The sequence below is a fragment of the Archocentrus centrarchus genome, chromosome 8, assembly GCF_007364275.1.
Source record: "Archocentrus centrarchus isolate MPI-CPG fArcCen1 chromosome 8, fArcCen1, whole genome shotgun sequence".
In the NCBI taxonomy this organism is placed as follows: Eukaryota; Metazoa; Chordata; class Actinopteri; order Cichliformes; family Cichlidae; genus Archocentrus; species Archocentrus centrarchus.
This window is the reverse complement of record NC_044353.1, coordinates 14,480,505-14,493,272: the sequence shown is the minus strand read 5'-3', so window position 1 is coordinate 14,493,272 and position 12,768 is coordinate 14,480,505. Positions and strand designations below refer to the sequence as shown.

General features: G+C 38.9%; 2 protein-coding genes across 2 annotated transcripts; one reads left to right on the top strand and one right to left on the bottom strand.

Moving 5' to 3' along the window:
* Window positions 1–393: 393 nt before the first annotated feature.
* Window positions 394–4,250, top strand: nme4 (NME/NM23 nucleoside diphosphate kinase 4). The gene is made up of 5 exons (XM_030735176.1): window positions 394–637; window positions 1,694–1,824; window positions 1,911–2,012; window positions 2,120–2,232; window positions 2,447–4,250. The coding sequence occupies exons 1-5, from the start codon at window positions 499–501 to the stop codon at window positions 2,565–2,567; spliced, it is 606 nt and encodes a 201-aa protein (XP_030591036.1). The 5' UTR covers window positions 394–498; the 3' UTR covers window positions 2,568–4,250.
* Window positions 4,251–4,400: 150 nt separating this feature from the next.
* On the bottom strand, window positions 4,401–11,197 carry eps8l1a (EPS8 signaling adaptor L1a). The gene is made up of 14 exons (XM_030735175.1): window positions 11,067–11,197; window positions 10,130–10,247; window positions 9,949–10,007; window positions 9,343–9,484; window positions 8,269–8,357; window positions 8,107–8,178; window positions 7,873–8,021; window positions 7,575–7,784; window positions 7,270–7,375; window positions 7,033–7,173; window positions 6,768–6,912; window positions 5,752–5,896; window positions 5,199–5,331; window positions 4,401–4,536 (listed from the first exon to the last, which is right to left on the bottom strand). Exons 2-14 carry the CDS (start codon window positions 10,245–10,247, stop codon window positions 4,462–4,464), a joined length of 1,584 nt encoding a protein of 527 aa, XP_030591035.1. The 5' UTR covers window positions 11,067–11,197; the 3' UTR covers window positions 4,401–4,461.
* Window positions 11,198–12,768: the final 1,571 nt, after the last annotated feature.

Here is a 12,768-nt window from a genome sequence, read left to right as displayed (position 1 = left end):
ACACAGATGTCTTGATAACAACACAAATGTGCTTTGTAAATTGTAAATGCTGTTTAGAAGCCAATGAGTGATCCAAAAAGGGCCATCGTGACATAATTTTTCTTCTGCTGCATTAATTTTGGGACGTCGGTATGATTTGTATTTTACTACAACTACTCATTTTCACAAAGAGACTAAACTGAAGTGCAGCGTCATTGTTTGAAACTAACAGTCACCACCCCACTGTTAGATTTCGACTGTAGAAAGGGGGAAATTTAAGTGAAATAATATTTATGCATGGAACTGTTAATTTTTACATCCGTCTGCGAGGACACAATTTGAATGGCGCACACGTGTTCGGAGAAATAGGGCAAACACAGCTCTGGCATCACTAGAGTTAAATGATTCAAACTGAGTGACAATGAGGAGAGACGGACAGAGGGATGACTCGTGAGTTTTTATTGATGAGGGTTGACTTCACTCACTAGAGGCTGACAAAGCGCACATCAGATCACGGTCATGTTGCAGCTGCGCGTTTTTAACAGACTTCTCCAACACTTTTATTGGAGGACTCAAGAATCCACAAAAAGTCTCTTACCTGGGTTTTCCTCTCAGCTGTGGGCTGGATACTTATCTACCTGGCATAGAAACAAATCAAGTAAGTGGTTCATTTTGTATCAGCTGGTAAGTACACCCATATGTTTTGAGTAGCAGACTAATGATATTAGTTCTTTGAGGCAGAAATTGAGAAGGAGTGGTTTATAACACTTTCATGTTATTTTTAATGGTTAAGTACAGGTTTTTTTTGAATTACGAATTAAAAATTTGCACTGTTTTGAATATACGATTGTGACATGATGAATGATTTTACTACAAAATGCGATTTTAAAAGATTTCTGTTGAACGTGTTTGGCACCGAGTCTATCAGACTTTAGCCTCCCTCCAAAGTTTATTTGTCCCAAACTTAACGGACATGTTTGGGAAAACAAACTTGCTTGCCAAACGCTTGAGGTCATGAACTGAAAGTAGGTTAGAGGCATAAAAGTTGAGCTGTAGAAATGATGCGCACCGGTGCGCAATACCGGCGCAAAACTCTGCGTTTTTTGAGAGTACCATACAAAACACCCAAACCTTTGTGTCAGAACCAGACTTCCATCCAGCCCTCTATGGAGTCGCTGTGCTTCACTGACTCAGCCGGTCTTAAAGATGCAAGGAGGCTGCAGTTCTCGTGGATAGCCACGTGTGTATAATTGATCCCATGCAGTCATTTATAAGGGGTTGTGTGCAGCTTCTATTTTGTGTAACTAAACAAAAACCATGCATCTCATGCAGTTTTGGTCACTGAGGGTTGTCTGTCTGTTTGGCGTGCAAACTCACGTGAGCGCGTGAGTTCATTAGTAGTAGTTGGGACCTTGTCTTTTTAAGCACGCTATGGGGGACACCTTTTGGTGGGACAGAAGCATGTCTCCATAACGTCTATTGTGACTTTATGGTGTTTGCATAGGCATGTAGTGATAATGATTATGGTAACTCTTTTAAGATGATGAATATCAGCCAATTTAATGTATAAAATGCTTAAAAGATGCTTGCATGTGTGTATGTGTTTACCTGCTGTAATGCTGAAAACTTGAGGTGATTAATTTTTTTTTTTTTTTAATCTTCCCTGTGGTATGATTAACACCCAATGCTGCTCTGTTGTGTCTGGTCACATCAGCTCTTCCAGATGTGAGTGAGCGGACTCTTATAGCCGTGAAGCCAGATGGAGTTCAGCGTCGTCTAGTTGGACAAATAATTCAGCGCTTTGAGCAGCGGGGGTTCAAGCTGGTTGGCCTGAAGATGATGCAGGTTAGGAGTTTGAAATGTGTTTGGCAGTGTGTGTGTTTGTGTGTGAGATGTGCAAGCTTCCTGTTTAATCTGTCTCTGTTTTAAAGGTGTCTGAAGATCTTCTGTCTCAGCACTACTGTGAGCTGAGGGCTAAGCCCTTCTATCCTAGTCTGTTGCATTACATGACTTCAGGCCCTGTGGTGGTCATGGTGAGTGCTCCTTCCAGGATTCTACTGGTTTTCTCCTCATTACATTTCTGCTTATTTTTGTTTTGGGCTGATCAGGCTTCCCAATGCATGTTGCTTTTCATATATAGGTATGGGAGGGACCCAATGTGGTCCAGACATCGCGTAAAATGGTGGGACCCACTAACTCAACTGAGGCCCAAGCAGGCACAGTCAGAGGAGATTTCAGTGTCCATGTCAGCAGGTAACCTGATGTCATGTCATCTCATTATGTGCACTGGCTTTTCTGTGTGTGTGTGTGTGTGTGTGTGTGTGTGTGTGTGTGTGTGTGTGTGTGTGTGTGTGTGTGTGTGTGTGTGTTTGTGTGATTTAAAAGCAACTATTGAAAATTACAGCTTGTGACAGTGTGCTTTTTCTCACTTGGCAGTACAGTGACCGTGTGTGTTGATCATTTAAAGGAATGTGGTCCATGCCAGTGATTCACTGGAGGGGGCTCAAAGGGAGATCCAGCTGTGGTTTCAGGGAAAAGATCTCCTGGACTGGGACAGCTGTGACCAGAAGTGCATGATGGAGGACTAAAGATGTCCAAGGCAGCGAGGATCAGTAATAACTACCTCTTTGCCTGCTGCTTAAAGGTCTGTTCTGTCTCCCATGAGCCATATTTTCTCCCTCTAAGCAATTTACCTCAATAAGTGCACTAAGAATCAAAACTGCTGAAACAAATGTGAGATTTTAGAACTCAAGCTGCATTAGCAACTATGCAGATATACAAATATATTGTAGTTGTTGTCATCTTGGTCTTAGCATTGGTATATTATTGCTATACGCCAATCTGCTACAACTTGGAAAGAATACTGAATTGGTTCACTGGACATGCGTCTTAGGGACCACAAAGGATCAGTGGCTCCTCATACAGAGCCTCTGTTTAAAATAATAGTTAGCTTTATGAATGAAGCATAAAGCAAAAGAAACAACAACCAAAAGAGACTAAATAAAGACCATTAGATTCAAAATCTTCACAAGTACTGTTTTAGGTGCAGAACGGCTGTAAAGTCTCTAAACCGCCACAATGAGATGCAAAATTCATACAAACAGATGTGAATTTTGGCTCACAAAGAGACACAAAATGATCACTACAAGGTGCAGATGCAAAAGTGTGATAAATAGCCAGAATTAGATGCAGTTTTTCAGCCTTTCGGTTTTTGTTTTGGTCCTTTCAGAGGACCCGCCTGCTCTAGCAGGGTAATGCACCTCCCCACATTGCAAAAGTATTTCTGTAATCCTATGAAGAACATGATAGAGAGTTCAAAGTGTTGAGTTGGCTTCCAAATTCCTCAGATCATAATCTAATCAAGCATCTGTGGGCTGTGCCGGGAAAACAACTCTAACCCACAGAAGTACAACCTTTCAGTTTTAGGGACTTGAAGAATCTGCTGCTAACATCTTGGTGCTTGATGCTACAGGGTCCGGACCTCCACTGATTGGAGCGATTATGGCACAACAATGGGGCTCGAATATTAAACAGATGGTTTAGATTTTTGTTGCTGATTCTTTCTGACTTAATAGTTTTTAAAACTTACTCTATGTTACACCAAAAAAACATATATGCATATTTTTGTTTTCATATTATGAGATTTGATTGGACAAATATGTTTTGTTTACACTGTTAATTTTACACCCCTCCCCCCACATCTGCCTTATTGTGTGGTGATTATTCTTATTAACAAATATTATTATTTAATGTATACCTAATTAAATTGTTTACTTGACCTCTGTCCTCAACAAAAACCTAAGTGCAATTTTTATATGTGATTGAAATTTTATAATACATTTTTGTAACTGAAAACACTGAATAATTTTTCTACCTCTGAAGAAATAAAACAAGAGAACAGTTTAAAAGCAGGTGCACTGCACCACTCTCTGTAATGCTGACTGACTGCCATCAGCTACCACTGAATCGGAGTTTTTATGTGAATTTACATCTGCAGTATCACTTTTTCTTCATTATTTTAAATCATAATGTTTCAGTTGCAGTGCTCCTAACACTACTAAAATCATTAAGTGATTGAGTACAGCGTATAGCACGATATCTCAATGTTGTACATTATGTTTCGGAGCTATAAGCAAAGAAAGACAGCATATATTTTTTGGCTTGTATTTATTGTTAAGTTTCAAATATTGTCTGAACAAATTATACAAATATATTAACTGTAAAACAAAAAAAAATGCATTGCATGGGAGTAATAAGAGTAAACTTGTGAGAAGATCTAATAAAATAAAATAAAATAAATGGATCCTATGTCGGAGTACTGGAGCGTTAATTACTTTTAAAATCAGATGTTTTTGTTGATAAATCTGTCATGCGCATAATATTTAACAGATTTTGTGATTAAAATATGAGCATTGCCTTTATATCAAAGAAGCTCTGATGTCACATCTGTGTTAGAGGATAGTGTAAGTCTGTTACAGTACATCACTCCTGTTTTGAGTTAATCTTCAGCTTTTGCATCTCCATTGATGCGTCCAGTTCTGAAGCCTTGCGTGCATCCTGAGGAGGGCAGAAGATTTAATTTTACTTCACTTTTTTTATGCACTTAATGTTCTTTGGGCATATCTGTTTCAAGAATGTGCACTGAAATTCAGGTTTAAACACATCACTAAAGACACTGTTTATGAAGTCTATTTACTACAAGAAGAATTATAAAAGATGCCCACCAGCACCGCTGACCTATACAGTATTTCCTGAGCCACTATGCATTATGGATTTTGTAAACTGAAAAGTACAGTGGCAATAAAAAGTATATGTACCCTTTGAAATGATCTATTTCTCTTGGTTTTATTGGTAATAAAATCTTGAATCCAAGTGTAGGCAAACAAAATGTGACACATGCACTATCTTGTGGATAGTTCGTTTTCTTTTTTTTTACTAGTGAAATTTGCTCTGACTTACACTTCCAAACTTTTTGTTTAATTAGGCTTCAATTTAATTGAAGCTGTGACCACATTTTAAAAACAATTTATACACGACTGCATTAAATTCTAAATTGCTAACATTGTTGCTGCTGTAAATCTTTAATCAGTTTGGGGCAGTAGCAATGATGTAAGTCTGTGCATATGTCAAGGCTGAGGAAACAAATGGACCAGGGCTCACGGACCAAAGCATATCTGTACAAACACACACATACACACAAACTAGTCCACTGGACAAACCTCAAGCAGGGTCTTCTGCTCCATCACCTTGCTGTAAACCTTTGCACCCTCTTCTGGTGACACCTGAACAAACTCCTCCTTTTTTAGGGCGAACAGCTGCGCTCCATTTAAAATTCTCAGGCTCTGGATTGTCCTGGTAGAGCAACAAGGAGCGACAAGATCAGCATTTTCCTGTTTGTTTTCATAAAGCTTTCACTGTCAAAAAGATCCTCTTTTATTTTTTTTTCAAAATTCACCTTTTAACTTCTGTTGGGGAAAGTCAAATTCAGTACTCAGTAAAGCTATACTACACAGTATTGTCAGCAGGGGTATTTTAATCTTTACTACACAACATCAGCATGTGTATCTTTGAACTCTATGGCAGATGTATACATCTCTTGGCGGGCAGTTCTAATACACTAAACCAATATAAAAAAAAAATTTCACATACTTTCAAACATTTTGAATATGCTGGACATGATATGCTTCAATTTAGTAGCTCTTGAGTACTACCTATAGCTAAACATAAACAAATATACAAAAACTAGTCTTTCTCTGAATGTGAAGTACTCACAGTGGCATGAAGCCTTTGGCAGTAAGCCAGGCCTCCACCTCACTAGGCGAAGAGTCATAGTTCAGAGATGTAGCGTTATCAGCTGTCTGTTGAAATGAGCCTCTTCTCCAGGCTATCTTTTCTGTGATTTCCTTATTCATCAGAACTGTACAAAAAGGAAAAGCAACTCCATTCACATACACATGCACAATTGTAGCCAAAATTGTGCATGTGTATGTGAAACTAATTTTGAATTTGATGACAATATGTCTCAAAAAAAAAGTTGGGACAGAATGACGTTTACCACCGTGTAGCATCCCCTCTTCTTTTAACAATAGTCCTTTAACATCTGGGAACTGAGGACAGCAGCTGCTGGACTTTTGGTCCCATTCTTGTCTGATAGAGGATTCTTATTCAACAGTCCTGGGTCTTTTTTGTTGTTGCCAGTTAACATAATTAGTTGCAAAATCTTCCTCCAACTTTTCCTTTTTAGTAAAATTTACTGTTCCAACCTTTTGTTGCCATTTCCCACCTTTTTTGAGATATGTTTCTGACATCAAATTCACAATGAGCTGATATTATTCATGAAATAGTCAAATGTGTAACTTTGATATGTTTCCTATGTTCTATTGCAAATAAAATATGGGTTTACGAGATTTGCACATCACCGCATTTAAATTTACATTGTACAGAGTGTTCAAACTTTTTTGGAATGGGTTTGTAACTCAAACTAAGCTGAGACTAAACATTTTTAATTATTTAAAATCGAAACCGAAATGAGCATACTCACTCTGGAAACTAAACTGTAAACATACAAAACTATGATAACCCTGGTTGTCACTCAATTTCTTTTGTCTTAGAAATAGATACTAAGGACCTGAAAAAACATCAGTAATTGTCCTTTACTGTGTCTGTTTCTACCATCCTTCAATACAAAGTGAGTATGGAAAGCACTTATTAATGATAACATGTTGCTTGGATTCAATTTATCGCCATCTGCATGTTCATTTACAACATGGCATGCATGGGTATGTTACCTCTGTCGTTATTGTGTCCCTGCATTGTTGTCGATGGTAAAACCATGCTTTGAGGTCGCACTGTTGGACTTGTTGCAGTGGTACTCTCAGGACCCACACTTGATGGGGTGTATGAATAGCACTTTGTCCGAGGCACAAGACCTGCCTTTTGTTATGGAAAAACAGGAATGAATAAAAACTGCATTAGACAAAAGTTCACAGTATACACAGTTTCTGTGGCAGTGACAAAAAAAAACTCTTTGTGTAGCTGTGTCTCTACTTGTACCTTTGACTCTCTGTGCACCAGTGGGGCAGCTCTCCCTGTCTTATTCAGAGCAGAAAGAGGCTCCAAAATGTTAAAGGGAACAAATCCTATCTCGCCATAGCTGTTCTGACACTTCCACCAGCGTTTTGATGAGTCAATTACCTACGGAAAGATGACTCCTGTCAGCTTACTTGTGTGACGTATTCCCAGAATTTTGTAGGCAGATCACCACCCATAATTCTAACACAGGGTGTGTACCTCTAGTGTTTCTCCTTTGAGCACAGAGAGTTCGCTGCTGTTTCTGGCAACAAAGTCATAACTGCAGCAGTAATAGCGCTCGCTTTCTGGAAATCCATTTCCATCTCTGAAAAAGAAATATGATTTAAAAGATATCGAACGCATTTGAAAAGTAAACATCAAATAGGAGCCAGAGATCAGCAATCATAATCATGGTTTGTCAAGCTAACCACTAGACTGATTTTATTATAGCCAGTAGGAATATGGCTGTCATTGTCACAACTGCTGTAAAAACATAATATCTCGCTATATTTCTGCATATTTACACTTCATCACTGGTTTCCCCGGGGCCCTCTGCTGCCTGTCGAGCTTGGTCCTGTTGTCTTTGTGTCTGCCTGCTTTCGTTGAAAGCATCCACTTTGTGCTGAAGCTCGATGGGATCTTCCAAAGGCTGGCCAGCAGAGTCATAAGCCTGAGGCCGCCACCCATCCAGAAAGACGGGTGCATACGGAGGAACAGACACACTGAGCTGCGAACTGGAGAAAATGGAACAAATCTGTTGTTAAAACCATGTTACACACAGTCTCTGGTAAATTTGACATTTACAGTCACAAACACACAGACCAAGGTGAAGTCCAGTGGCTTCCCAGTGAAGTCCACAGCTCATGTTCCTCTGCAGTCAGTTGCTTCTGGAGCAGTGTAATGGCACCACTGGTCAAAGCGGGACTGACGATGGATGAAGCTAATGCTGGCCCTCCAGTGGTAGACACCAGCTGTAAGAGAGAGGGGTCACTACAGTAAAGATCACAGAGAAGGAGACACAACAGAAATGCTAAATGAAGTTTTCAGGTGTCTCACCAGTCTGAGAGGCAAACAGATATAATGGAGCAGCTCTGGGGCATCAGGTGAGATGGATGACTTCAGTCGGTCCTGATTAAAAAAACAAAAAAAAAACAATTTGGTTGGTTGTACTTTTTAAACAAATTTCTTTATGTTTAATTATGTGTAGTCTAATCTCACCAGCAGACTGAAGGAGTATTTGATTTTCTGAAAGATGTCCACAAATTCTTCCTCTGGTGGAGGACAAGCTTTAATGGTCAACAAATCATCTGCACACAGAAAAGCACAATACATACACTGTAGATATAAAACATAAGCTTGTTATAACCACACAGTATAACTGTTCTTTTTTGTTTGTTTGTTTGTTTGTTTGTTTGTTTGTTTAACATATACATTGGTCAGATCTGGAACATGTGGGTGGTAATTAACTGACACTTTAGTTTGAGGAAAACCTTTACAAAAATGAAAATAGAAATGAAAAGGACTCCTAGAAGCCGACACGCTGTGACTCTTGTTCTAGCTTGTCTCAGCAAGTGCTCTCCTAAGACAAAGCCAGAGGTAATGACTAATAATAACTCTGTGCCTTTAGTTCATCCCAGCATTAATTTAGGAAACACCCAGATCAGGTTCCCAGGTTAGACAAAAGAGAAACTCAAACAGTGACTCAAACATTAATTAATAGTGGTGAAGAACAGTCCAGAATAAAAAGCTTTATTGCAGCATGAAAGAGCCTCTCAGCTGTTCTCTTTACCAAAGAGAACTGCATTAAAGTCTTCTCAAAGAAGAACCTTTCAGATTTGTTTAAGAAGCTTGACAGAATTTGCACCATCTTTCACCCCTCTGAAATGCGCTTGGTGCCAGCTGCATTGTTCTTTATCTTCCCAGAGTTACTTTCCAGCTTCAGTCACTTTGTATGTCTTCTGTCTTACACATGCAGGAATTTTCTGCATTACCTGAAAGAGTTTTTTTGGCATCCTGCCCATTGAGTAGCTTTCAGTGAAATATTGCGTCAGCGTTCAGCCCTTGTGAATTGTTCCTTCTTCCACATGTTTTGAAGCTGACTAGAAGCCACCAATGGCCACACTCCTGCCAAGACTCACCTGCTGTCCTCTTTCAACACCTGAGCTGCATTTTAAACTCCAACATTGCCTGAAACACATCTGACTATATGCTGTCACTCGAAGGTTAGGCTGCCTTGCTTCCATTATAACTCACGTGTTTTGATCAGTGCTACTGTGGAGGTGCGACTCTCACCTTCTTGGGGCTCCTTCTTCTTCTTCTTGCTGCTCCTGCTGTTTTTCTTTTTCCTTTGGTTGAGAACACTCTGGGCCTCAGCCACCTGTTGTAAGCGCGACATGAATCGCTCGACATCGTCAAAGCAGTGGTTCAGAATCTCCTGAGGATTGGTTCAGACGTGAGGCATGTTTTAGCCACTTACCACTGACTTACAGGAATTAACAATAAAATTAATCATTTAACAGCTCATAATGCAACCAATTTAATAAAAAACCTTTAAATATAATAGGATAAGTTGACATTTATGCAGCTATAATGTAATGTACAAATGACATTCCATTTATAATGCTAAAATTGTTCTTTATTTTTTACATACTTGAATTATATTTGCGACTTTGTTTTTCATTTTCAAGAGCCCCACACCACGTCAGTTTACTATCTCTAAAGTTTGCATAATGGTTTGTTGTGCATATCTGTGGTTTCCTGACTTTTGATAAGCTTCTTTGTGCAAGCTGCATTTGAATTCAAGATTGCATTGATAATTTTTAAGTCTTTTTGTACCCACTCATATATGCACAAAAAAAGAAAGAAAAAAAGAAGAAAAAAAAGAGTATGAGTACATACCACTTCTCTCTCTGCATTCACTAGAGATTTATGATTTGACTCCCCACTGGCACCATTCACTGAGCAGATGAAGAGTAAGGCCATTAGTTCAAAATGCATAGAAACACCTAGGTTACCATAACGTGCAGAAGATGGAAATGTATCTTTTTTGCCGACACTACATGCTCACAGAGGAGTGTACCTTTGCCAGACCGTGTGTAGGTATGATGTCCACCAGGAACCTGCTGTTGTCCTGTAGGGACCATGACTCGGACACCTGAAGCCCTTCTAGGGTTTACCAGCGGAAGTGATGTTGACATCTGTTTTATGTGGATGTAAACAGGATGTAATGCAATATACACAGAATAGGGAATAATGCTTTAGTAGCACAGTACTTACATTTACTCTTTTTTCAGTGTCTCATTTCTTATCCCGCCGTGTTTTACAATCTTAAATGTCCACATGCAGATCACTGTTCTTCTAACTGAATCCTCCAATTATATAATAGATGCTCATACACTTTACGTGTCTGGCTGGCTTCATATTAATGTTGGGGATTAATTTAAAAAAATTATAAATGAGAGCACAATTGTGTCACATACCACAGGCTGATTGTAAGAATGCTGAGAATTCAGTGTTGTGTACACTGGCGTGTTCACATGCAGGTAAGTGACAGGTGCACACTACAGGAAAAACCTCTGTCACCAGCTGGTATGCAGATGATACAATCATCGAAGCATGACAGAGAAACTACACCAGCTCTGTTTTTTTTTTTTTTTAAGTCTCTTTATCACAGGTTATAATGTAGCATTCTTTAGTGCCATCGCTTCTCCTTTTTCTGCCTTTCTTTCCTTAGCAAGGTGACGGAGCACAGCACAAATATTTCTGAGTGGTATCTCATTCAACACAATTCATGCAGTAAGCAACAAGCAAATACACATCCTGAGGTTAGGAGCACTAGTTTGTATCTTCAAAAAGTCCAAACGCAAGACATCCGTCCTTCATTTGACAGGTTTAATTTCTAACACTGTCATTTTTACCCTCTTTTTCTCTCGCTCTCTCACACACACACACATACACACACACACACACACACACACACAGAGTTTAATTCTTTAAACCTAGATACATGACTGTACCTTTCAGTGTGGCTCGCGTGTTTAAATCCAGGACACAGACACCAGTCCTCCTGCTGAGCTGACTGTAGTGAGTTTAGCTGTTTTGTGAGATGTCTTCCCTCCTTGAGATGTGCCAAAACGAGAAAAACAAGTCTGGCTTCCTTTCACAGTTACACTGTGTTGCTTTATTCCCTCCTAAAACTCCAATACAGAGGCGCCCCTCCCTCCCTCCTTATCACAGGTATTTCAATCAACAGCTGCCTTTGGCTTGTGCCCGGAGCATAGTGTGATCTGCCCTACATTCCTTTTCACAAATGTAGGACAGTCTTGCTGAAGCACTTCACGTTCACTAATTCAGGGACATAAAGTTTCATTTGAGCAGAGGCCAAAACCAAGATAAAGTTGTGTAATCATATCATATGATGGAAATGAGCTAATAACTTAAATCTAATATGTTTTAAAATTTGTCTTTTACTCTGGTGAAACAGTATTCATGAACTTGCCTGTTAATCAGACCCACACACAAAAAAATTAATTGAATTAAATAAGCACAATTCTTATCATTCGTGTATTTGTTGCTTTCTTGGGTTCTTGTTACCCAAAGGAAACCAAAGGAAATAGTTTGAAGGTGGATCATTTATTAACCTCTTTTTTTATAGTTATCTTTTATTGGTGTGTAGACACTGAAAGGACTGATTCCTGAAGAATGAAAAAAAATAGAAAGAAATCCATGATTTATGGAACAATGTGGTAATTCATTTAAATTTAAAAAAAAACAAAACAAAGTTTGAGCCTCAGTTTAGGATTAATGCTGATGTTTTACAACTAAATGAAAGATAAAAACAATCCCAAGAGAGCAGCAATAATCAAGGGCTTGGAGCCAAAGGGGCATAAGTGACATTTCCCCAACTTTACAGGAGAGCCAAAACAAAAAAAATGACCATAGTTTGCTTTTAATTTGTATACTGATTTTAGTTTTTTTTTAAGCATGTTTCTTTTTACAAATTGATGACACAATGCTTAATGAACAATATTGTCTTTGTTGTAAATGCTCTTACGCCCTTTTGGCACCAACTTCTTCTGTGCACTCAGATTTAAGCCTTTTGGTTTTTGTTGAATAACTTTATTTCTATTAATATTTTACTTCTGTAATTTTGACAGTAGATAGAGCACATCAAGAGCTTTCATTTGATCTATATATCTCAATTTTGACCAAAATGTCACTTACGCCCCTATGGCTCCAAGCCCTCGTAATGTCCTTAGCTGTTTCTGAACAGAGAGGTGACTGTATGCAGGTAGGGATGGCACAAAGTGAACAGAGGGCTTTTAAGCTGGAAAATAGTGACACCAGCTGGTCATTTCATCTCATTTCCTCATGTTTGAATATCTACAAGCTGTTGCACAACTTGTAGATACTGCATGAGCTCATGATCTCGGATTGTGAATGTATAGATTCAATTCCATGCTTTGTGTGATCTGACACTATGTCCTATTTGTTTCCCTGACTCATTCACTCTTGGCAGTGTCACATTTTGGACAGCAGTAATCATGTATTAGTGGGCGGTGTAGGTGTACTTGTATAATATCCCCTGCTTTGTATCAGTTGTCACTTTCAGATCAGCTGATGTGCTGCTTAGCTCAGCCTGCAAAACAAACCTTTCCATGTTCTTGTTTGTTTTTTTTTTTGTGAATTAATGCTAAAAACCTCAAATAAAATTTTGAA